This window comes from Fopius arisanus, unplaced genomic scaffold (assembly GCF_000806365.1).
Source record: "Fopius arisanus strain USDA-PBARC FA_bdor unplaced genomic scaffold, ASM80636v1 scaffold00016, whole genome shotgun sequence".
NCBI classification, from domain to species: Eukaryota; Metazoa; Arthropoda; class Insecta; order Hymenoptera; family Braconidae; genus Fopius; species Fopius arisanus.
In genome coordinates, this window is record NW_011887755.1 from 625,997 (window position 1) to 653,371 (window position 27,375).

The 27,375-nt window shown below is 39.1% G+C and overlaps 1 protein-coding gene across 1 annotated transcript in view; it reads left to right on the plus strand.

Moving 5' to 3' along the window:
- Positions 1 to 27,375, plus strand: part of nAChRalpha6 (nicotinic acetylcholine receptor alpha6) — an 88,217-nt gene that overhangs the window by 17,407 nt on the left and 43,435 nt on the right. The window contains exons 4-7 of the mRNA XM_011300109.1: positions 2,806 to 2,915; positions 10,658 to 10,838; positions 20,755 to 20,830; positions 22,110 to 22,304. Coding sequence (XP_011298411.1) covers positions 2,806 to 2,915; positions 10,658 to 10,838; positions 20,755 to 20,830; positions 22,110 to 22,304 — 562 coding nt within the window. The remainder of the gene's footprint in view (positions 1 to 2,805; positions 2,916 to 10,657; positions 10,839 to 20,754; positions 20,831 to 22,109; positions 22,305 to 27,375) is intronic.

The following is a 27,375-nucleotide window of genomic DNA, read 5'->3' on the forward strand; positions in this document are numbered from 1 at the left end:
AGTTCCCTCACTTCATGAAGAAATGCTGGTGAATCTTGTTGATATCTCTTGAGTGGTATAAGTTCTATCCTGGAGCATCCAGATCCAATCAAAGACGACGTCCTTCTATTCAGCACGAGGTGCTGTTCCGTCACATTATCTGGGGATAAAGGTGAAGTGCTCCAGAACGGATACCACCGCTAATGCATTTCCGAAAACCACTAAATCTTGAGGACGGTGGTCGTCATGAGGGTAGTGCGAGGAAGTCCGTTACCACACTTTCGGCCTTGCCCCAAAGTATGTTTGGCATTAATGTAACTCCCACCCCAACAAGTGGCACTTTAATGTAAAAACAAAAGGATCATGTCAGGATTTATCGTGAAGGGATACAATGGGAATATGTGAGTCGTTCTATCCTATTATTCTAGGATATTTCGTGACGCTTTTGTTGTACCTCCTGCCTTCATGTGGAACTCTCTCCACCCCTGTCTCATTGCCGTAATAATAATTGCGCGAAACTGCCAGACACGATGGATTATTCCGTACAGAGATATGAGGGAAAAGGGTGAGAGGGAGGTGATAGGCTGGTTCGATATTCTTCGGGATGAAGGGAGTGTGTGTGAAACAGCACGAGGGGATGAGAGAAAACGCGCAACCGGTTGCAGCTAGATGAAGTAAAATAGAGCAGAAGGGTCAGTTCCGCCAGATTAAAGGGAAACTTCTCATCATGCTAGCGAATATCATTATACTTGGGTTGAATTTTTCCTCGTTTCTCCAGCAATGGAAGCCACGAATTCCAGTATCGGAACCATCAACTTTCTCATTTTTTCTTGTTTGAACTTTTTTTCGTTACTGTTTGTCGGAACGAGCTCAGCAGCGATTCTCCGAGGGTAAAACAAGTATACCCGATGGGGCTTAAGTGCACGAGAGTTACCAACGTGGTTTAAAATCAGGAAAAAAGTTGGCCACTTGGGGGACCAAGTCCTTAAAATTATGATGTATCCATAAACCGAGTGGTAACTAATGAAGTAACTGGTGGCTAATAAAAACATATTTTCGCGGGCAGCGCTGTGATTGGGTATAATTACATAGGTGATACACAGGGAGATAAAATTTTTTATCAAAATTTTGATACTTATGGAATGGTCCAATGAATTTACTTGATGTTTCAATAAACAACCGTTGTTGGCCAAAATGATGGGTTGTCGATTTGTTATTTGAAGTTTTAAAAGTGAATGTCTACTCAATGACCGATGCTTCGACAACTTTATCACATAATATAACAACTAAACTGGGAGTGGGGTAGGCCACGTGCCGGTAAACAGTGACCGCGGATTATACCACAACTCTTGATAGCTGTGCGACGACATTTATCGGCATAATAAACTCCATCGAGCGTGATAGTGCACTAACGTAATGTACGTGGAGATGCCAGAGAGGTAAAAGCCCCGTTGAAATAGTATCAGAGGGTCTTCCTCAGGGCGCGGGTACTGAGACAATTACCGAATCATTGAGCGCTGAACCAACCGGAGTAATTCCTATAATTTTCCACTCGGAAATAATAGCTACGTGTACACCCGAAAGCCTCGACTTTTACAACCCCAATATTTTCCATTGTAAATGAAAAGGTACCTCTGTGTATTACACAGATTAATATCCTCTACATATGTACACATAGATTGAACATTCGATCAATTCTATAACCAGACCCACTCCCGCATCTGCATAAATCCACACAATCCATCTAATTAAAAATCCAGTCACGAATGGCCATTATCATTTTCATAATGCTATTTGACAATATTGATAACAACCAGCTGCAGATTTAGCGTGCGCCCCTATCACTATCCCAAAACCTCCCCTTTTTCCTAATTAAACTATTAATTATTGGACAATATACGTCAAAAGTGGAAGTTGGAAGAAAATTCTTAGAATTATCGTAAGAAAATTATTCCGTCAAATTCTCCACTTCTATAAATAAATTAGTAAATATAATATTTAACGGACATGACCGCCGGTTTTTTCTATCGGTTTATGGACAATTAGTGATTGAATAGTGATTAATGATTCAGAGAACTGTAATGTCCCTCCAGAGAAAACAGAAGGCTAACACTCTCGTGGGGTGTGAGTGGATGTGGGAAATGTGTTCATGCACGCGTACCTCACAATGGGGCATTAGAATTTGCAGATACTATTAGCATCTGGATGGTGATGGCATTAGTTAGATTCTTCAGGTCAGAGGTGTATGGTAATGGTGCCTGGAAATGGAATTAACATCGATGGCATTGCCGCCGGAGAGTTCCATCGATCGAGGATGAAAAGTGGAAGAGCCTATAGTGACGATATATAGGTTACCTTCATGCTTTTACCCTCATAGTGATTTTCAATCCTCCAACGACCATTGCCACTGTGTCGACAGGGTATAATTTATAATACCGAGAAGTTGTTGGTGTCTCTGTGCAATAATTTAATGGGTGTTTTTCAACCGTTCGTCTCGCTGCGGACTGGAAAAAAAAGGATGAATGCAGGCAATCCAATTGATTAATTTGGGGGAATCGATGACTGTGAGTTCCGGATATTATTCGGATATTAAAGCAGTGTCCCGCAATTTTTTTCGACAATTTAAGAGAAAAAAAAAACAACTAGCGAGTATTTTATCGGGAATTTTAGTGATAATAACGGAAAAAAATATAGATCACTCTGTTTCTTCGTTTATTCCGTTTGTTTGTCGTTTAAGTTTCCACTCGTAGAACTCATAACACAATTTCCTGGACACTGGAAGGTTCGGGATTTTCACTGGCCTCTGCCTTTGTGTTCTGATTGCAGGAATGGACGGACTACAATCTCCAGTGGAACGAGAGTGACTACGGAGGAGTGAAGGACCTAAGGATAACGCCAAATAAGTTGTGGAAACCCGACGTCCTCATGTACAACAGGTAACTCGCTCTCTAATTAACAATCCGGTCAACTCAGTCTTGCCATTCCTCGACCTCTTCATCACCTCTTGCAAATTTAGTTGCTCTTTTTTTAAAACAATTTTTCCAAAGGCAAATTGAGTTTACTCACTCTGCAATTGAATCCTGGAGTTAGCGCACAGCGAAACAACGATGCAAAAAGGGCTTAACGTTTGCAATGTTGCAGATTAAAAGAAATTTACTGATCCGCAAACCGTGAAAATTTCATTCGTGTGAATTCCATCCAAAAATTTCCATATTTCTGGGTAAAATTTTGTCAGTCAGTTTTTTTACAGTCGCTAATGTTCTAAATTTTCATACTATTTGAAAAACAGCTGAAACTAAATTGAAAGTTAAAGATGCGGAAAACTGAAAGCCCGAATGATAAGACGTCTAGACGTCTCGTCTAGAGCTGTCATTGCTTCAAATAAGCCACAACCCAGTGCACGATTTTAACCGGCCAATGCTTGTGAATAAGAATCTTCTAGATTTTGAAATACTTTGGGAGCTCTGATTAAACAACAAACCCAAAATAGTTCACCAAAGATTGAGAATGTTTCAGAAGCCAGCAAAGTAACTCCATCTCCACGTTAGTTTGAGGCGCCAAGAGAGAATGAACTGACGAAACATAAAACCCAAATAGCCATTCTTGTACTCAATATAACTGATCTTTCCTTTCCTCTACCTTATTACGAAAGAGAAAAAGTAGTTGAACTCTTTGAAAATTAATAGACCGATTACGATAGAGTAATGAAGTTTAAACGGTACGTAAACAATTTTCCAGTGTTGCTTCGCATCCCAATCTGAAAGTAATACTCGAGTAATACTCATCTGTGCATGCGTTCACTTGAATTCCCTCTAATAGACAACTCTAATACCCAACGAGTAATTAATTGTCTCATTACAGTATTTCGTAATCGTATGAGTTACCAATACTGCTTATTATTTTGTAAATAAGTGCCCAAAGGTATAATAGTGATAAGATTTTTCTGTAGATTTAACTTGATCATTTGACATGAGAGTCTGCTGTCACGTTGCTTTGCACATAGTTTTCAATCAATATATTTTTCATTGGCTGTAGCTGAAGAAATACATGGACAAGTTGAAAGTAGCTTTTAAGACAGTGAATGAGTCACTGAGGTAGGACTTTGCTACAGATCCACTAGACGTTCTCGGCTGGAGAATGGTGAAACGTGACAGGAGACTCTCGTCCCGAAAGCTCGTGACTTGAATCTAGAGCGCATTGTATAAAGTAACGCCAAAGTTTTCCGAAGTAACAATGACCTAATTACTCGAGCCACTGACAATCCACTTTTTTTTCATCTGTATCCGAGTGAAGAAGAGCACTCTGCGTCCATCAATCAAATTTTCCAGATTAAATTGAGAGGCTGGTGAAAATAGGTCACTGTTGCTTCAATATTTTTCTAGGAATCTCTTGACCGAATAACATCCTAGATTAAACAATTTTTATTAAAATATACAATAATATCACGTCGACTGTGGATGAGGGTTGCAGATAGAGATATCATCTCTCTCTCCGATCCTTCCTGGTTGATATCATAACTATGCATCCGTACTCGTGACAAACGAATCGCTTCTGTCGAATTTTTGCCAATTATCCGAGTGAAACGAGTTACTGAATTCGTAGAAATTCCTGCACTATCAGGGGTACTTCCTGTACTCTATTTTTATCGGTGAACCAATTCAGGAGGAGTAATACTGAATGTTGAAATATTTCACGTGTCGGACTTCTCAGTTATACTCCTGTGTAGAACAGTATCCTGCGTAGAGGGAACTGTTGGCGAAGCCGTACATAGTTATAGCAATCACGTAGCAATTAGAGAATGCCCGTCAAGTCGACATTAGTCAACGGGAAGAAAAAATAATGCTTGCTCCTGAGGAAAATACACTTACTTCTCTTATTGTCCTTAAAATACCAGAGAAATGCTCCTTTCTATTAATTTTTCAATTAGACTCAAGACCATTGTATTTTATTTTTTTTTATTTATTACAGACAAGACATTTGTAGAGAATCCCTGCGAATTCTTTTATTAGTTTTTTTTTTTTCATTGAATTGAAAATTTAGAGAACCTGCACTTTATTGAATATTTTGTAGTCAACATCTCAATAAAAATTCCATAGAAATTTGTGAGGAATTCGCTTTGATTTGTTAAATTAAATTTTCCACGTCCGTTCACTTACTGGTCATTCGATTGTGGGATACGTTTCACCAATTTAAGGAAAAATCATCGATTTTTTGAGACAAGGATTCTTTTTTCTCTGGAGAAAGAAGGTTGTGAATGTCCAGAGTTGCTGGAATTTTCTTGTGATTTAACCGCTGGCCTTGGAGAAACCATCAGGATTTCCCTGGATGTTGGAAGGCCCTCGTTTGATGTCCAACGATATGCGTAATCCCGTAAATCACTTAGAGGTGCATTAATGTGGGATCAATGCAGGAGGTTTCAATATCTAATGTACTCACTCAAGCTCAATTATAGGAGTCCTGGCCTTTGAGCCTCTGGTACAGGACTTTCATATTTCTCAGGACTGTCAAATGATTTCGTTCTCTGCATTCACAAGTGCTAGTTAATTTTATTTCTTTTGAGCCCCGCATTACCAGCCCAGAGCAAAACATTCTCCTCGTTTCGAAATTTTTTTTATGGAAAACTCGAGACAACAACGGAGGGAAAAAAAGTTTTTCTCTGTGTAAATGATTAGAGACCATTTAGATAAAATCTCCTAGAGTTTGGAGTGAACTTTTCTGTATTACCTTCCACACTTATAATTTACCAGACCCAACAATTGCCTTGAAACAACCGAGAGAAAAATTCTTAATAAAATATAGAAGAGTAAATTTTCTTTACATAATTTCCACCTGCCACGTAGGCAGACATTTATTAAAAATGATCCCAATAGATTAATGTAGATCTAAATAAAAATCAGATAACATTAAGTAAAATTTATTTGACATAGGAAAATGTTGAAGTGGCGTTTGGCTTCAGGAATATTTCTGTTGTAGTAATTTTTAAAATGAATTTCTGCCCGGCCAATTACCAAAATGGGCTTCTGCATACACCGTAGTTTGCATTTTCAAGTGCAATTGTCGACGAACAGTAGGTTCGTTGCGTGCACTTGTGTTGTCCAACAAGCTAGCCAAGTTGGTACGAGTAAAAGGCCACCTTAACAGCACCAAGAGAGAATATATAGACATCCTTTGGGTACACGCTCCAATGGCTCACCCACTTATGCTGTACCACCTTTTACCGTCCACCCATTCTCTGTCTCTGTCCTTTGAGATAGTCACACCCTTTCCAAAGTGGGCGAGAGATCGGCTCCAATTAATTAGAGAATTCGCCGAGAGCAATTTCCCCGTGAATCTGACCTCCGCAATCATTCATTCGACCTGTGGGAACTCGGAGAGTACATTAAATAACTCTCTACACGTACCTTACATTATATAGCTCAGTTGGACATACCGAGGAATCAATCTGCTAATTCTCCTCTCAGCTTTATGAAAACCGCAATAAAACTTTTATGCTCCCAGAACTTTCAGGCGATCTCCTCTTTCTTCATGGCTCGGTAAAATAACCAATTCCAGTCAAAACAATCATAGAATTTTCCATTATCTTCAATCTGATAACTCAACAGTTTGCACTCTTAGAAAAAGAAATTAAATTCCATGGACAGTCAACTATTTATTTTAATTTTCAGGACAGTAGCTGCGAATTCGACTTAGGTATTAAATCGTCATGAAATTACCAATTTCTCTGGAAATTCAGTAAAATTACACAATCCTAAGGGACACGAGGATATAATAATTCCGTAATTCATCAAAATTTACAATAAAAAAATAGAAATAGAAGCAATAGGAATTTTTAAGCCGTGTAGGTTCATTTTCATATAAATTTTCTAGAATCAAAGGAAAATATTGATATTACCAGATTTGAAATATTGACCGTGAAAAATGAAGGATCAGAAGTTAGAAAGATTCTCTTTTAAGATAAATAATTGGTTTCCCTGATGACGTAGAATATGAAATGCCCTCGCATGTAGCTGCACCTCACGCTTTCACGAGCATTAACCCAGACAGGTTTAAACATAAATGTAATCATTGCATCCAGCGTGTTTAGCCACACGTAAATTTGATCTAGCGTTTGTTAGGGCAGTGAAGGGAGTGGCAATGTACAAAATTCATGTCTCATCCCCCGAATATAATCCATGTACCCAGAAATGAGCCAGTCCGGATCCATGGAGCCGTGCAATTTCATCGCTAGATCTAATTTACACCCGGCAATATTTCTTTCCTCGTCTTCATACACATTCACGTGCAACTCCAACCTCGCCAGGAACCAGGGGCAAATAGAATGGGCTTCAAGCATTTGATATTCCCCATGTACAGCTTGTACCATGGCACCATGGAACAAGGCTTCAACTTATATGAGGCTTCATCTGTCCGCAAATGCTATTTTATCAACAAAATAGGATGACGATTATTGACAATTGCGTCCGCTTCCCCGCGACCATTACTTGTACTGGCACTCGAATATCTGAGTGATTATTCCTTTAGGAAAAATTGTTTAGCGCAGGTATATATTGTCAGACTAGTATTACAACCCGATCACTTGATTCTACAAAATTTCCCCAACAAATTCCCCTGAATTTAAAATTTCCCCACTTCCCCATCAATTTTCAGTTTCACGGAGAAATACGCTCTATGAAGTTAATCAACATTTGTTAATTACCATTATCTTTTGACGAAATTATAAAAATTTTTGAATTATATATACTGTACTGGGGAAGACATTTCTTAACGTTAGAAAAATCATGGGTTTATATGACAAATGATTTTTCTAGATTCAAGAAAACTTCTAATTGTTTTGTCTGCAATTCTTTTTGTTGAAACTCAAGATTGATTTTACTGGGTTTTTTTGATAATTGAAGGGGATAATTGGAGGCAGTGAATTTTTGTTAGAAATTTATTTATTCGATGTGACAATTTGATGTACTTTTTCGGTTTATGTGGTGATATGAAGCGATTCGACACGAGTACGTGAGTCTAATTCTTGTTAAAATAAATAATTAATCGACTGAGACAATCAGGCCGCCCCCGTACTGCGGGCCACTTCCAGATCCATCCGGGCGTCCGCTCCATCTTTCTCGGTTTTTATTTTTATCATTTCTCCAGTTATTCCTTCATGCGAAATATAAACCAACACTGTCGCCATATTCCTGATTACATTATGCTTTTCATTCTCTTGATGATGACATTAAAAGCAGAAGTGGAATCTCTGAGAAATCTGATGAAGTGTTGGCCATATGGCACGAAGAGCTTTGGAGCGGATTCCACAGTCGGATCTACTCAAACCCTAACCGCCATACATAACTCTAATAATAAAATCTAAGATAAATAACAATTGATAATCATAAATTATTCAATGTCAACTCTTACGAGCGCCAATAACGCAAAAATAAATCAAGATTTTCAAAGAAATCTTTTAAGATTGATTTCAAATGCTCTAGGATTGCAGCAACTAATTTTATGGATTTCCTGTTGAACATGGAATTCGCCGAAAGAGGATAATGGTTCAGTAAAATTTTGAAGACATTTAAATTTATACAGATCTCAATAAAAACTCCTGCTACCAACGCGAAAATTTTATCAAAAAACATTTTATCACTCGCGCACTGACACTGGAATTTTTCTAGAGGATTTCTCTACGCATAAAATAATTTTCCCATGTTTTTTCTCACTCAGTGCTCTCTACCCCTCTAACCCAATCAGGAAATTTTGAAAAATGGGAAAACCCGCGTAATGTCTATTTGTTCAATGAGTCGACATGTTGCCACGGGAATAAAATATTTGCCTGCATTATTTATTGGTGAATAAATAAATTTGTTGGGGTAGAAAATGATCCTGAAGAATCGGGATTTTATCCCGAAATTTTAGTGACTGTTGCTTCAACAGATAATTTTGTTTCTCAGTAAAAACTCAACATAAGGGGAAAGAAGGCAGTGTTTCAAGAGCAGAGAAATTGAATTTTCCCCGGGTGGTCGTTCGTTATTACCCACCCCCGATTTTCCGGTAACATACACTGCAGTGACCCCAGAACGTCGTCGGTTCGACAATGGAAGCAATCGCTACTCGAATAACAAAAGGGTTTATACTTGTTGCGCCTTCTCCCACGTTTTTCTTCATCCAACGGAAGTTTTACATTTTAACCTCCAAAAAAAAAAGTAAATAATAAAAGAAACAAACCGAAACAGTGCTTGCGTTGGAGTCTTTGTTCACGGGAGACAATCGGCGAGGTAGTTCTTTTTTTTTTTTTTTACTATTTGCAAAGCGTGTCGGTGACAATTCAATGTGAAAAAGGGGGAGGGAATTGAAGTTCTTTTCAATGCTACTAGGTACAAACCCACGATCTCAAGGAGTCTATTTTATGAATGAGAACGTACGTATCGTTTTGAAAGGAAAGGTGTCGAGGGGTACAAAGACTCCTTATGCTCCGACAGTCGGCAAAAATTTTTAATCCACACTGGCTAGTTTCAAATTATTAATGGGAAACGGACAGAGAATGAAATGACAATCCGCTGATAACACGGTAAAAGTTTCGCGGAATCGCGGGAATGAGGGAAAAAGAGCATTGAGTGAAGCCCCACCCACCTCCATACTACATCAATAATCGCAAATGAATGCATCTAGCAATTTCCCGAACGGTATTCCGGAACTATAAGTGAACCATGTTGAACTGGAATTCTAGAGGTCGGTTGTGTGCGAATAGCGGCTCGATAAAACGTCCTGAGGGCCCAGCATGCAAAAATAAAAGAACTCGATAAATGGCCCCATGCCGGTACAGACCCCCAGAAGCTGTTTGAATGGCAGAATACACGACGCATAATATTTTCATTTTCTCCCTTAAAACTTTCTCTCCCGAGACTCCCACCAGCCCTCAAACCACCACACATTCCAAATCGAAAAACGAAAAGGCCCAGACGAGTCAAAAAGCTGAACAGAGTACCCGAGTAAAAGTCCCAATATAAATAAATTGAAGAAATAGTGAACTGCTCGATTCGCGCATGATTTAACTCCCCCTTCTGGCCCCCTCAAAAAAAAATCCATATTACGATGTACCCGGATATTACATTTTACACCCCTAATATCCCCCCTTTTACCCCTAAAGGATGGGGTAAGAGATTCCGGTTGAGCGACATTGACTTCACCACCGAGTGTCGCAATAAATTTACAAACACCGTTTTACGTGTCGGACAAGCTCGTGCAAGAACTCTTAATCTAGTTTGAAGAAAAAAAAAATCCCAAGTAAAAAAGGTGTTCAGATGCTTCCGGTTGGTTTGCTCCGGAGTCCACTCGTCATAAGAATAAAAAAGTCAGAGAAAATTCAACGACGATAAAGCTACCGAAGCACATTATGCAGTTTTCAAAAGGAGTGATAAAAAAAATGAAACGTTCATCTGTGGGGCGAGACTTGAGGCTTATCGCGTCCTATATTTTCCCCCTCCGGACGATTATCGAGCCCTCATCGAGCGAATAAAAAAAAAAGTAACTTTGATTAATGATGACCAAGAGAAAAATAAATAGAATAAATATACAATGACTGTTATATAATTGAGACAGAGTGTCTGAGTCTTTTAAAATCATAACGGCGCGTTTTACGAATGAGTTTTAATAATATTATTTTTGAAATGATCTTGATTGATGAATACACTAGTGCGGATGAGGGTTTTGACGGGACGTACCAAACAAACGTAGTGGTCACGCATAACGGCAGTTGCCTGTACGTCCCACCGGGCATCTTCAAGAGCACATGCAAGATAGACATCACTTGGTTCCCCTTTGACGACCAACACTGTGACATGAAGTTCGGATCCTGGACCTACGACGGCAACCAGGTACATCCAACTGTCCCACCAAAAACACATACACTTGCCAGAAACACCAGAATAATAAGCACCATTTCAAAAATTTCCTTCCACTCCAGTTGTCCCTCATCAACCACTCCAATTCACTGAATCAAGTGCCACTCATCAATTTATCCGATAATCAATCAACGGGACCGCTCGCTCATTTGGCTCCACTGACGATTGACGAAAATCTACTCACTCCTCCATTCTCTCACTGTTCAACGCATCGACAATCAGATATTCATCGACTGAAACTAGAAAAAAAAAATACTCTGATGGATCATACTGCTTAAAAAATTTAAAAAAAATCTTGGTGCTGAAAAAATATTTATTTCAGAAAACGTTTCCACGAAACGTTTCCCTCGATAGTGAATTGCTAATATTTTTTCATTGAGGATTCCAACAGAACATGAAGAATTCACTGAAATCAAGAACTCACGTAACACGTCATGATGAGCGGCTGCATATTTTCGAGAGGATCGAAAAAGTCTTGATCAATTGCATTCCACGTGTGAAACAAGTGGAATTATGTACCAGCAGCCCCGAAGTCTCCAACAATATCCAACACCAGGGAATGATTTAACTCCCGGAATATGCACAGGGTGCCTTCGTAAATAGTTAACTGCTCAAAAGTTCATCCTCAAGTTTTTCATTAATCGCCTTCATGAGTTACCCTTAAACACGCAATCTATATGCACTTGATAGCTATTTCGGCGGGATGCAGCTCAAGCTCTGCCGACGTTTCCATAATCCCCCGCGATTAGCACATCAAGAGTTGTCTCCTTCAAGCCCTCAATTTTCATCCAACTCTCCAACCCCCCTCATCTCATCAGGCTTGATGCCTTTTCACAACCTTCAGAGTTTGCCACCTATCACGCGACGAATAATGATAATCAGAGCACAGGTTGCTCGTCATGGCTCGTATAAGTTTGAGAATTACAGGTATCCCCGAGACGGGGCTCCATTCCAGCGAGATTCTGCGGGTTAATTACCAGTTATAATTCTTCGTTCTGTTGAGAGTTATTCATGAGACTCGTACCATCAGTGACTCGTACCATGCAGCAAATTACCAGTTGTCAAAATCAGGTCACACAATTCTCCAATTTTTAATAATTTTCAAGAAATTCCATAAAAATCCAGCATAACCCTTTTTTTCCTGTCAATCACAGCAAACGTAATCATAGCATTAAAATTCAGTAGAACTGAAAAAATCCCGGTTCTCACGTATTTCAAATAAAAATCAAAATATTCACTTGCCAACTCCCCATTGTTCCCTGATTTTTCCGCACCTCGGAATGTTCAATAATAAAATTCCCCGAATATCAGTCAAGCTCTCCCTCAATATTTCATCCCGAAATCAGTAAAATTCAGTAATAATTCTTTGAGAGCAGCAATTGAACTCGAGAGGTGAAACCTCGAAACCAGAACGCATCAATTGAATTTACGATAATGAAGACTATATAATAAGAATGCGAAGAATAGGATTGATTCGTGGAAAGAAAGGCGGCAGTGAACAATGGAGAAAAATGGATTGAGCTGGTAGAGTGACTCAGCCTGCCTCTTCAACGAGGAATTAAGTTTCCCTATCCGGGATGACCCAGGGTAACACGTTGGAACTCACGGAGGAATTCTCCAGATGGAATCGTCAATGGAGCCAATCATCGAGCGGCGCCACATGAAAAGAAGGGAAAAGGGGGGCGGGGGTGGGAATAACCCTCTGAACATAGTCCAGTCCTTTGACATTCATGATCCCGATTTCTCTTTGAATCATTGCAATCCTCACCTCTGTCACATGCTCTTCGCTGTTTCACTCTGTTTCTCTACGTCTGACTGCCCCGACACACCATAGCGCATATACATTAGCCACAGCTGTATAGATAGCCGTTTTCACGCTTCGTAGCTTCAAAGATATCAAATACCCTGTTTACTTTGGTTTATACCCACACAAAATATAATATAATATATTAGTTCCTGAGAGTGGACAAGTGAAAAAAATTATCGAGGACATTTCGATGCACAACTCCAAGATAAAGAATTGTAAAAAAAATAGTAGATGAATATCTCGAATAAACTCGAAGTAATTCCCACAAATTCGGCTCCTGGTTGATTCGGAATATGAATAAATAATGGCGGAGACTCGGTGTTAGACGAAACTTGGCATTTCTCCGGGTGAACGAATTACAAACTTTAGCGGAAGATGACGAAGTGCTGGAGAAAGCTTTTCCCGTTGACGGTAGTTACTGAGCTCCGGACACCTCGAACTCTGTTGCAGCCACTGGATGCGCTTCGATGTCTGTGCCAATCCAACTTATCAGATACTCTAATAGAACATCAGTCGTGACCCCCCTGGGAGGTAGTCCCGGGTCACCCGCGTTACCCGCGGATTCGAGAGACCAACATCGAATTACCGTCAAGTTAATTTCGTCCTGGGAATGATCTCGAGTGGAAATAATTCGCGGTATTCACGCTCTGCCAGTTGTCCATTCGTTTATTCGCGTATGAAAACCCCCTAAATCTGTAACTTTCGTAAATAGTAGCATTCGGAATTAACGAGTACGCGATCGCATTGTCTCGGGCGTAAAACTTGGGAAAATTTCATTATGACAACTCGAAAATTGCTGGGGACAATTGAGGATAGCATTTCTCGTATAACACTACAAAATTTTCGTTAATTACGTGAACATCACTAGTAGAATTGTCGCGGCAGGAGCGTACGAGAAAAGCAATTGGATTGTGTTCTGAACGGGTTGAATTATCATGTAACGAGAAAATGTTGAATCTCATTTCCTCTCGCCGCTTGTTAATCTCATTATTAAAATGCAATTTATCGTTGTGTCCTCGATCAACTGTTTGTCCACCTCGCGTTATTTGCGGGCTGTCAAAACCACACGACTAACGCAACGATCCCAGTCCAACTTGTTCTGTTAGATTATTTAATTTCAAGCCCCATACAATAAATGCTGAAAAATCGGGTGAAATACATGGCAATAATTACAAATAGAGATCGCTGTGGATTGGCTGATACGCTTGCCGATGTTGTTTGCTTCACGCGCATATCGACTTATTATATATGTATACGAAGGACACGGAATAACTTGAAGTCATCAGTAAACTTGTTCAACAAATTTCTCCCGAATAAAACGGTTTTCCATCATTTTAAGTTAAGAATAAGATCAAATTTCACTACACACACTAACACACATACATCGTCGAGTCAAAGCAGGGACCACGTGATTATGTCTGAGCTGGGAACCATGATTTTGCATGGAGCAACTGTCACGACGCTCTCCCATCGACTCGACAATTTTCCCTACCTCAATCCCAAAATCTATTTTTTTTTATTAATCAATGCTCGCAGATGATCTCATCCTCCATCTTGATTTATATTGAATTCATTATGTACGCGTTCTCGAGTAAATGAGAATGTAACAGAAGTATTGAGACATAAAGAATTTTCCTATCAGGCGAGAGCACAAAGGTTGACGATACGATTGTTGCTCCATCGATTCTGAGACTCGAACTGCCCCCCGACCATGACGTCCACAATATCAGAACCGCCATGCAACAACTACTGCACATCTCTCACAGTTTATCATTCGTCGAAGGTAGAAAATAGAGATAACCGCTCTGGGAGCCCCTAGGCTCTGAGTATGCCCAGCTGACGTGTAGATCCACTGAAAAACCACAACTATTCATCTCAGTTTCTCAAAAGACGAGTTAAACATAAAAATCTCTAGTTGCCTCCAATGAATATCCGTATAACAATTTTTCCAAGCTTTTATATTCCAGAAAATATTCCAGAAGAAAATTCCTAAAGCCGTTTAATCCTGGAAATTTCAAAATTAGTTTTAATTAAACGCGAATTCCTTTTCTCTCGAGATCCGTCATCGCACGGTTTCATTATTCACGTGAAACTGTTGGCCATTGAAGTTACGGTCAGCAAAATTTTTTAATAGCCCATTATGATTAAATTTCGAGAAAAAATGACTCGAATCTACGCATGAGGCCGTCAAGATGCCATTCAGTTACGCCACTGAATAATGAGTAATGAATGTCAAACTTTTTGGATTATCCCTCAGGGCTTTGCTACATTGAGTTCCAGGAAATCCAAAGTTGGATCGATTAATATCAACTCCTTCCCAAATCATTGATTCAAGTCCATCAATTCCGAAAGGAACAACAGATGAATCAGAAACGTTGCGCTAACGACAGCGGATCAATGGGATTTCCGTTGATAGTGTTATCGTGGATGAAAGGCCACATCAACCGATCAATGCCTATCAATCGGTGAATGTATCCCAGATAATTTTCACAGCAGCACTGAGTGTTTGATTGTCCTGGGCGGAAAGAGTCGTTCATCAATGTCCCAAAATTCGTGAACACCCACTACTCCCAGAGATCACCTGCGACCATTAATATTATTCTTACTTCAAACCTTCCCACAATTTTTTTCGATTAATTCTCGAGACAAGTTCATCTGCAGTGTTACGTTCCTTTGTACTTCCTCACCACATCCAAATGGCATCAATGCCTGATCTTTTCATCAGCTTCCCCGAAAAAAAAACCCAGTGGAGTCCATTGCTGAGCGTCGATCCATGCCAGCAGACAGACGAGTCCTCCCTCTCTCTGAATTCCCCATCGGGAATTCAAAGCAACATTTGAATCTGTGAATGATTATCCATAAATTCAATTACATCTCATCAAAATTTATTCATGAATTAAAAGCTTCATCGCTCGAGCTTTGCGCCAAATTTTAATCGCTTGGCTTTTTTCACTCACTTGATCCATCAGTTAATAAATTTTGATGACATCCAGACATATTCCTATGGGGAATTCATGCTGAGTGAGTACTCGCCCTGCTAAAAGCTTAGGCTAAGTTCGTATGTACCTCGCACACACCCGAAACCATCTCTCGATGCCTTCGTTGACGCACGGAAAAAATATGAATATCCTGATGAGTGAAAAAAAAAATCAATGAAAATAATACAAAGTAGCGATGGCTATCAGGGCCAGTCCAGTGAAGCATATGGAGTATTCGAGGATTATCAGTAATATTCCATGTTCTCTTCCTTTAGTTCTGCTCTCGAAACGGGCACTGAAATACTGGTATAGTTCAAACCAATAACAATAATAATACATTCTATACCGAAATATTCGTGGACGCTTCTACCATGAAGGATATTCAAGTTTAATGTGTTGTGTATCTTTTTTTTTTCTCCCTTCTCCTCCCCCAATTTTTCTTCATGCACATACGCAACGGAGCGAATGAGAGATCTGTGGAAAGAGACTACGTTGCTCTAAAGAAAATAGGCGAATAAAAATATATGGGAATAAAAATTGGGGAAAAGTCACGTGAAGCATGTATTTGCGCAGCGGTTGATTCCTGGCGAATTGGAAAGCAAATAGTCCGCTGGGAGAAAACTGCTGCCATGAGATCCACATGCTGTTGAAAAAAAAAATCTATCGACTTGAAGGATACAGTGGGCTATATTATGTCACTGGGATTTTATATGCCATAGCTTTGTCATTTCGCGATCTTCTCAAATTTATAGCTTACACTTTCCGGGACGACTCGGGATTCTGGATACTAATTTTTTCATTTTCTCGGGATCCGGAGGATTCAGAAATTTAATCAAATCGTTGTACAAGTGGGGAAATGCAATCTCGTTATTTTTAACTCAAATGTTAATCCACATGGGTGAAATTGTGGGACAGATCGATGGAGAAATTACATCTACTGTCTCCTAACTCTCCTAGAAGTGCAGACGCTCGTGAAAACTAAGAAGTCCGAGTGGCAGTTCCGCGGACCTTTCACCTGTTGCATAATGCCCTCCAGTCTTCTCTTATTTTTACGACGTGTACTCACGAAATTCCCGACCATCACTGAGAAATTTACTTCGTGCCCGTTTCACATGAGCCTAAAACGTTTCCCGAATATCCGTCAATAGTCTGCAATTAGAAAATAAATCTTCTGCAAAGACCATTCAGTTGGCGTTAAAGAAAAATGTCTTGTGTATTTTAGTAATGGTGAAAATGTGGAAAAAGTCTTTGAAGAGAATGACATTCTTTCCTCAGAATTTTTTCAATTTACGACGGAATATTTTCCGGTGTCAAATGCATATTTGGAATGCAGGTGGAAGACAATTTGTCATGAATTGAAGAAGACGAACATGAGAATGCAGGGAGTAAAGTTTATACTGAAATATGTCCTGATATTGCAATAAAAAAATATATTTCAAATTACCATTATTTACCAAAAATTCCACACAATGTCATAATTCTACCAACAACACTGCAATGAAAATGATCATTGTTATTATCAAAATTGCAATGTTCATGATAGATTTGAAAGTAATTCCCCTTCATTCCCCTCCACAAAAAAGAGAATTGATCAAACTCAAATCCAAAGTTTATCATTATCATATAAATAAATTTCCACAATGAAGGATTATATTTTTTCAATTTTTGTGCCTTGAGTAAGGTAAGATCGATTTGATAAATGCTAATTAATGATTATTCCTCAAATATTATCGAGTGTGTGCGAGGCAGATGCATTCGGATGCGCTCTTACTTGCGTGCCCCTCAACGCACCGATGCAGAGAATAGTTCACTGAAAAAAAAAGGAAAAAAAAAAAAGAGAAATAGGTACAGCGCAGTGCGAGTGAGCCTGGGCACCCATGTAAGACCACATACCGGACATTACACCCTTACTTAAACCCAACTACTTGCAACCCACTCGTATCGGTTAATAACGATGTCAACATGAAAGCTTGAAGCTTCTCCAGTGTTCCAACCAGTTCTGTGTGTGTTACTATTTATCAATTGATGTTTATTTACTTTCACCTGTTAATTGTCATTTAATTTTTGTAATATGGGACATCCCGTTGTGCCAATTGACCGGTCGTGCTTCGTGCTTTGGCGCTTGCGCACAGCAGGAATTTCGGCCAATTATAAATCGCTCAATGGAAGGCACATGCAGACTAAATTAGCACGAAGTCGCGCGTTTGTTCCATTTCAATTTGATGTGGCGTTTTATGACTCTCGATGAATGCGAAATGGTAACAACGGGTGACAGGGGAAAACTTAAATCTTCACGAGATCCAAACGCCCGGAGAGAGTACCATCGTACAATAACATTTCACACATTAAAATAATTGTTTACCATTCGAATTACGAGTTCATTGCAATGAGACATGAGAGTACGCGTAAAAAGTTTTACGCATAAAGTTAGCGGAAATCTTACTCTCGACAACTTGATTTTCGTGCATCACCTTTAATAGATAGGATAGATAGGATTTATTGCAATATAAACATTTAATTCTAGATAGATTAATTTACGGATAGGAACCGCCATAACTTCTTGCGATAAATATTTTTTTTCATTTTTCCGGGGGGATTTTATCGCCCAAAGTAGTCCGACCTAAGCCCCACGATTAAGTGAATTGTCCGAGAATTAGTCAGACGATCCCGTAATTTACGGTGGCCTAATCCCCAGCACGTCGTGAACACCGGAACCATATCCTTCCTCGTCCATTAAAATACCGAGAAGGCGCGACGAAAAATTTACAGTAAAATTTGCAATAATAGTGCAAAATAGTGATAGTAATCGTAATATAAAAAGGACAAAAAAGAAATGTCTCGAATGACCGGGAGAATAAGATCCGTGAGACGAAATCGACTCGCCATCACAACGCAGAAAATGGACGAAGGGATTTTAAAAATTACAAAAAAATAAACAATTTAAAAAAAACAGGAAAATAAGAAAACATCGCGGAGAATCATCACCAAGAGAAGTTCCAAATTATTTCAGGAATTTGACCCGTGGAAAACGGTTGGCAGGAAAAATTCCTTTTCTCCCTAAACGGTGTGTAAATTATACTCTGAATTCCAGTCTTCGTCACGTATTGTTCGAATTGATTGAATCCTCGGAAGAACAGACTATGGACACGTCAAAAAATACCTGAGGATGAATCTCCTCGCATTAAAGGTCATGCCAAGATTTACTGCAGATGAATTTCAGTATTGAATCCCTCGATAGACGCTAGGAGCGTGGATTCAGTCTGGGGGAGGACATTTACAGCTTTCCGTTTGCCCACTTTCATTTCATGACCCGAAATTTACGAGCCGAACACGCCACCGTGACTCTAACAAAATCGAAGCCTGTAGCATTGCCAATACTCTCTCCGGTGCGATCAAACAGCCCCTCCATTTTCTATTCACTCTGTATCGATACGTTTTCCACTGCCACCCATTGCCAAACTCGCAATGTACATCTCCTCTCACCACTATAGAAATTCAGTGGGGTTCATCAGGAATCAGAATGACGCATCGATTGACTCTTACTGAATCATTATACATAATCCTTACCCCCGACCTCAACAATCCTCCAACCAAACTGAAAATTTTGTCATTTTTCAGTGAAGATCAATAAATCAAGTGCAAGAGTGTTATTGTTGTTGCTGCATGATTTACCGATTATTTAGTCATCATTTATGGATTTTATCTCTTACATTTTGATCAAGACATTTTCTTTGCATCTCATTGTACGAAGAAATAATTACTTTCAGGACAAATCACTATTTATTTCGGGTATAATTCGTAATTATTCAAAATTGTTCGAGATAAATTGCATCGATTAGAGATTTTAAAAATGTTCTTTAAAATTTAAAGGGTAGACAAGGGCTTTGGCAAATTAAGGCATGATTTTCTGGGAGTAAGGAATATCTTTCGTCGAAGTAATCGCAATTATTACAATATTTATTTAATGAATGGAGGCATTCTGTGGGCTGGAGTATATTTTCTGTTGTTCGATATTTGAATTAACCTGACAATACTTGTTGAAACAATTAATGCACCTGAGACGGGTCATTAAGGGCACTTGTCTCATCCGCGGTCATTATCGATGCCCTGAATTTCAAAGAAACCCTCGGCATCGACCTCCGTGCAGAGCACAAATAGTTTTTGCTGATTTAGCTGCTAACACGCGTGTGCCTCCATTCATTGGTTGAGAAATCAACCCTCGAAGGTATCAAATGCTCGGAAATGACTATTCTGTCGGCATCTTCGATGTCAGTGCCAGAGACTCATCCCCTCGTAATTCCGAAATTTATTTACCCACGTAATTGGCGATAATTTTAATCACATGCTCTTTTAAATTATCCGCCAGTCCGAACGCAATTTAAATATCATTAAAAACTATCCTTAATGGCAGGGCAACATTTCACTCCAGATTTTTCACTCCACTGCTGGCGCATTTAATGAACGACAACGCCATTTTTCATCATTAAATAGAATTTTAATATTTTTAATCTCTGGAGAGACGATTGCTTGGAATCGCAATAATGTGTTCAGAATTATCTTTTTTTTTCACTATATCCCGGAAGAAAAATAGGGAAAAATCGGACATTATTATTTTTTTTTAAATCTTCATTTTTAGGGAAAGTTTAAAAATCATTTTTCAATAAAATATCTAGATGCATTCAGAGTGATGAAACCGGGGCAGGAAAAATAGTGAAAAATATATTAAAAATATATAATTTATGTGTGATATAGGAAATATATAAAAAATGTATAAAAAATATATGAAAAATATATGAAAAATATATAATTTATGTGTGATATGGGAAATAATTTGGTATTCATTGCACGGGCGTATCAAGTTATGGGGTAATGCAAGAGGCAATTTATCTCGGGATGCTCTTGTTTATACTCTCTTGCACTGTCACCAAAGTTGGCCGACTCGATCCCGAGATATCAGATGCTAGAAAATCTTGGAAACACTGTTTCTGAAATATAAAATGGCACGTTTCACAAGCATGGTATGAAGTATGGTCAGGTATTCGTTGTATGCAGCACGAAGTAGAGTAATGTTCTTTTTCTTTTAATCGAACTTTGAAATTGGTAGCTCGATCTCATACTCAACTCGGAGGAGGGAGGTGACTTGTCCGATTTCATCACGAACGGGGAGTGGGACCTCATCGGTGAGTCTGATTGCACCCGAGTTCGCGGCTTTTACGACGAGCCACGCACTCGTCAGGTGCGTAATTGTGCGCACGTGCTGTATACCGGGAAATCATTACTAATCAAAATATTTATATTTTCGATGAGTGATGACTTTACTCTATACTCCAGTAAATAAAATTGCTCGCGATACTCTTTGGGGGAGGTAATGGAAGAATATTCAGATATTTTTCATTACCCTCGCGAAGTTCCGCTCATCATAATTGAGAAATCATGAAATAATTAAATCATGAAATCATGAAATTAACAATCGCCCGACAATTACCCGTGGTTGTACTAATTCAAAAAAGCTCAGTCAAAAAAATGAATATTTTATTTGAGAATTCAAGGGTCTCGACTTGATATTTGAAAATTCCAAGTCCTTTCAAATCTTATGTTGATATTTTTCTTCAATTCAAATTTGTAATAATAAGGGGTTTCAAAATTTTTTATAATTATAAGGATTCTGTTTTTGGGTGTCCACTATCAATCGAGAGATTGAAATCATCGAGTCCTTGAGCGGAGAATTCACTGAAGTCAAAGCCTCTGAAATAAAAAAATTGCAACATGAGACTAAAAATATGAAAATAAATAAAAATAATTTTGAACGTACGTCACGAACAAATAAATTAGAATAATTGATTCGTAAAAATCTCCACGACGCGATAACCCGGATTTTCTCCAATTGAATTAGTCTCAACATGAATTCCCCATTTTCAAAGTTGCCCGTGCAACTATCGATTAATGTGAGTAGTTTTTCTAACGTTCGAACGTCGGGGCTCACACAATTGCCAGGGGATGGCCCCCCAGCACTAGGTAATAAACCACAACAGAAAATAGAATCGAATATTATTTTCGATTATAAGAATCGAGAGGCACGAGCCACGCGCCGCCATCAACTCCTGGATTTTCCAGAGGGATGCGCTAAAATCCAGTCCCCTGCTTTCCCTAGACGGGTAATTCGCGATAAGGGATGAAACTTTCTATCTCCCCTTCATCCCCTTGAAGTGGAAACTCTTTATCCGCTCTACTCACAACTTTTTTTACCACTAGATTTTTTCAAAACGAATATAGTACACTCCACACGTTCTCCATTAAATCTCAAAAATTCCCTCGCAGTACACGAAGAAAGTTTCATCCCGTTGTCGAGAGCTGCGCAACATCCGGTTTAAATACTCCCGTAAACAAATAAAATGATGCGTGACGCTGAAAAAATATTCTGAATAAATGCTCCAGAGCATAACGTTATTTGATTTGCAGGAATGCCTGGCAAGAAGAACACGATAATTTATCAGTGCTGTCCAGAGCCGTACGTCGATGTTACCTTTACGATACACATTCGCAGGAGGACATTGTATTATTTCTTCAATCTTATTGTGCCATGTGTACTTATATCGAGTATGGCACTACTTGGTTTTACGCTGCCACCAGACTCCGGGGAAAAGCTCACCCTAGGTAATGATATTCAACTTTTACGCACGTCAAAAATGCTTGCTGTGTTACTTTACGCTACCCCACTGGGTAGTCTGAGCTTTTGTATATTTAAAAAACACTGTTCCTTTTCGAGGTTGACATTTTAAGAATCTCGGACTAAAATCACTGGCGCCAGTCAATTGCTATTTTTTTCCACTGAATTTTTCCCCAGAAATTTTATCGAATTTCTTCAAAAAAATAATAGAAAAATCGTGAGGAACAAATTCAAACAGCAGATATTCAATTTTTTGGGATTATTTAATGGAATATGAAATACGATCAGTCCAAAAAATGAGACGATTTTCCAGGGTAAATGTGTGGCGGGCAATTTAGAAATTTCAGTTAAATTTTGGTCTTGTAATTTTGTAATTTTCTCAAAAACTCATGAAATCGTAAATCACGCTGAAAAATTCATTGAATTGTCAATGTTTGAGCAGCAAGGAGATGAGAATTCCCCAGCACACCTGAATTTTCAATAAACACATGAATATTCACTGCCAAATTACACAGAGTTTGCAATCAATAAAAAACTTGCGAAAACAATACCGCAAATTTCCATGATTTGCATAAATTTCAATTTTTTCAATGTAATTTCAAAACTTTGGACAGTGGAAGCCGGATTTTTCGAAAAAGCAAATAACGCAAATATTCTGAGTAAAAATGACAGCCTCGAAGCTCATTATTTACCTTCCGTCACATTTCTCCCTAGGCACTGTTTTACTCTGTTGGTTAAGTTATTTTCTTTGATATGTGATAATAAATGACCAAATAAAAGAGGGAAAAACTAATCAAGCTGGATAAATCACTTATGATAAATAGTGGTTGGATCGTTCGAGAGGGCGCTCGGCTGATCCGCAACGCGGAGAAATTTGTGAAGCAAATTTGCCGTACCGTGGTAGAAAGGGAGCTATAGTATGTTTCAAAAATTAATGGAATGAATATCTCCGGGTGCTGCACCTTCCTCCTGTTATCATGACTGGAAAAAAAAGAATACGTGGGGGTGGGAAATGATGTGAAACGAATAGTCCAATTTGTTGGGATAGAAATCGCCCTCGAAACCGATCAACCAACCGACCAACCAACCGACCAACCAAACCCACAGTTTTAGCTGCGTAGTTCATGTACAGCTGTTATATATTTACGATCGTCACATGTACAAGGAAAAATGATGGATTCTCCGGTCTCCACTGAGTTGTTTTACTTCCCCGAAATGTTCATGCACCACTGAGTTTGTTCTCAAAGGTAATCTCCAGACTGGCTCAATGGTTTTCCTAGATACAGAGGAACTTGATACCTTCAACCCGCATATTCACGAGTGCAGCTGGGGGTCTGTGAGGGCACGTGATTTGAATTTTCCTTCGGAACATCATTTTTTCAAGCGAATACCTCTCCTTGCAATAAAAGAAATCCTCTTAAAAAAACTTCTGGAAACTTGAGAAAATTCCACATCTTTCCAAAAACTCGGAAAAGCTTTCAGGTGTTCTCTAAAATTTGAGAAAATTCCGTGATATCTCGCTCGTGATTACATAAAGAAAGTCTTTCTATTCAGTAAAATTCGCAATCCATTCAAAAAAAAATTGAGGAAATGTATCCGATGCAGTTTTCTCATTTTTCTTTCACATTTCCGGTCCATTGCTGGCGAAACGGTCGAGATATCTCGGAGAAGTTTTGTAAACCTCTGCAGCCCCTTACGGAAAACATGAAGGGTGTGAATTTGTTTTACGGCTATTTTCACGGTGAAAACGAGCGGTCAGGGATGATTGGATAGGAAGATTACCTCAGACACAGATGGAAAGCCGCAGCCCTGGCAAACTTCCGGTATACACTGGAGGTATAGGATAAAGTATTCGTTAAAAAGAAATAAAAAATACCATTCGCTTCTTCTCCATTGTTTTCTCGGATGATCATTAGAGCTTTGAAGGACGTTTGCGAGACATCAAATTGAACCAGGGCTCTCAATTAGTTTGATTAAATTTTTCAAAATAACAGAGACGATCAGGCGATTCGTGGTCCAGGTCAGGTCAACAGAGTTCTGTCAACTCTCTGAATAATAATGCATAACTTTTGATTCGTATTCGACAATAATATTCCCATTGGTGTTCTCTTGCCTAAAGAATTTTAAAGAAGAGACAGTCGAGACTGCTTTTTTCATCGTAACGAGTTTTCCGGAGTATATTTAATGCTGCTTTCTTGTCACAATTTCCCTCAACACTTTGAAAAGACCGAGCTGAGAAAGGTTCTTACATCTCAGAAAGCTCCTTTCCGCTCTCTCCTCATCACCAGCGACAACTCTCTACCTTACATCTAAGTGACAGTACTTTCTCACCTTCTTTCTGATTCTCAAGTGCACCATCTCCACCACTCGCATCTTTTACGATTCAATCCATGCATCGTTTATTGCAAACATCCTCGACAGTACTCCAACATTTGAGGGAAGTGGAACCTCACGTTTTCTGTTGATGTCATTGAGGATTGCGGAGGAGATAAATCTTCATTCAGGTCTCAACTCATTAAGGAATTAACACCAGGCGTGTGTCACAATCGGCATGCATCCTCTCGATATTTTTTGGCACTGTGCTTATCTTGTGGAGCTTTGCGGTAGTAATCAACCTTACGTCCCGAATTTCCATGATGCAAATTCGCGGAGGGGGAGTGAACATCAGGATAATGTGGGTATGAGCTGGTTCCAGTGAAATTCTATAATAGAGCAAACATTTCCGGTAATAAGAGTACTGTGGCTGCGTGATTTATAAATGTTGTTGTGCTGTGGTGAATCGGCACAGCCGCAAGTGCGATGGTGCCAGATGGCTGCGAAGAGTAGTGGCTAGATCGATTCTCATTCTTGGGTACTGCAAGTCCTGCACCTCATCGGTTAGCTGATATTTTCAAGTACTGGATATTTTTCATGAAGCCTGTCCTTAACATCCATACACACATCGATTCCACTCCGTCGAGATCAATAATTTTTGAATGTGTGGATTCTAATTCATTGGTCTTCATTTTTTATTTGAATTTTGCGCAATGATCGCAAGTCTGTTGCAGTTATTGAATTGATTTGAGCTCTTCAGAGGTTTTAAGATACACGAGAAATTTTCAGCAAAAAATTTTATCCTGAATCAAATGCCCATTTGCTAAATGGAAAATAGGTACTTACTCACAGGCACCACTGAAATCTCCAGAAATTTCAAACAGTGTAGCCCGTAAAATCCTTAAAGCCATTCAAGAGCCCTCAACTATTGAATAATTGAACACAATGTTCAGTTAGTTTTGCACAAACTATATTCAAACGATAATACAAGTTTCATCATCAGAAGATATCTCAGAAAAACAATGCCCGACTCTAAAGATCGTCGTGAATTTCATTGAATATCATGATAATGAAATTCCCCTGAATATTCACTCCCGCAATGATGGAAAATAAGTCTTAAACTGTAGGAAGTCTTCCCAACGTCTTCACGCCATGGTAATTCGTGCATAAATTCGATATGTTGGCAAGTAACAGCAGCTCTCGTGTTTCGTAATTGGCTCCGTACCCAATTAGATTGCAACAGTCTGATTAAGCTTACGTTCCATTTCTCCAGCAGCCTTTCAACATGCACCGACAGCCTTAAAACCATAACCGCAAAACAGTATTTCAACATTTACTTAATAGCATTTGCCGAGTTGGGGGGTGCTGATTACGACAGGGGTTAACCGATGTCTAATGAATCAACGTTCAGTTGATTTTAGTTTTTATCGCTAGAATTTAATACATGGAACTATTCAAGGAACTTTTCATTTCAAACTACGTGAACTTATTTCCCCTTTCATCTTGACAAGGGCACGTTAAACTCCATGCCGCGTTAGCCGTTATATCTTGTTTGGGGTAAACAACAATATTCTACCTCAGCATTGCCGTGTTTCTGCATGCACTTTTCTTCTCTTCAGCCCACTTCACCAACCCCTATCCCCTACCACCCTACATTTTTTTTTGGTGTACTCTCTATTCTAGGGCTTTCTGCTAGTCGTCTGGAAAGGGAAACCCGAGGAGAACTTAATTATGTCTGAGAGATCGGGTTTTTTTCTAACGTACTGCACCATTCTCTTCCATGAATTTAATTTCCATATTATCAGGGCTCTCGAATCAACCTACAGACAGAGCAGATATTGCATTACGCTCACCTTTGCGAAATTATCCACAAGTTCCTCTATAATTTCAAACAAGTGCATTTATAACTTGATGAGGTATGACTTACCGATTGGTCCCAACTTTGACATTTTCGATATTCAATATCTGACGGATCATGAAGACGTGGATTTAGGATCTTTTGTAATCTTTATCTCAGAAATTCTCTGTGTCAATATTCAAGGCTCGAGACAATTAGGAAATTTCCTAGCATCAGCAATCGATACAGAATAACATCATCGATTAGTCCACGCTGGTCATTTATTTCCGGATTCATTTCCTTGACTTAATAATTAATCGTGTTATACATTTGAAATCCACCTGGGGATAATTTATTTTCTCCATCGATGTCTCAGGACGTCAGGCATTTTTGGTGTGCGGAATAATCCAGCAGTTGAAATTTTGCGAACTCGATGATCACGGGGTTCCCCAAATTGTCTGTATCAATTAAAATACTCGAATTACTGACCGATGAAAAAATGGACCTCTCACCCGGTCAATATGTCCGGTAGTTTCAAACTGGAAGTTATTCCTGTTGCTCCATGTGCGTGAAATTCATCATGGAATTTACTCCCATCGGTCATTGATCCAGAAATAAAATTTTCATTACACCCATCGCAAAATAAAATTCTCTGATACGGTGGGAGAATGCGAAGTACCATGAACGCTTCGATATGAGAACTTCAATAAAATTCGTTCAAAATTCCAGGAGAATGTGCGATCGCTAATAGTTACTCTGGCAGCGAAGCTATTCCCATTAACCTCTGGCAAGACTCACTATTTTCCTCGGGCTCTATCTCTCTCTATCTCTCATTACCGTTTGTGTTTGTACACCTGGAAAGTGGAAACCGGAAACCAATTGTAAGGAGACTAATTGGATACCTCCGG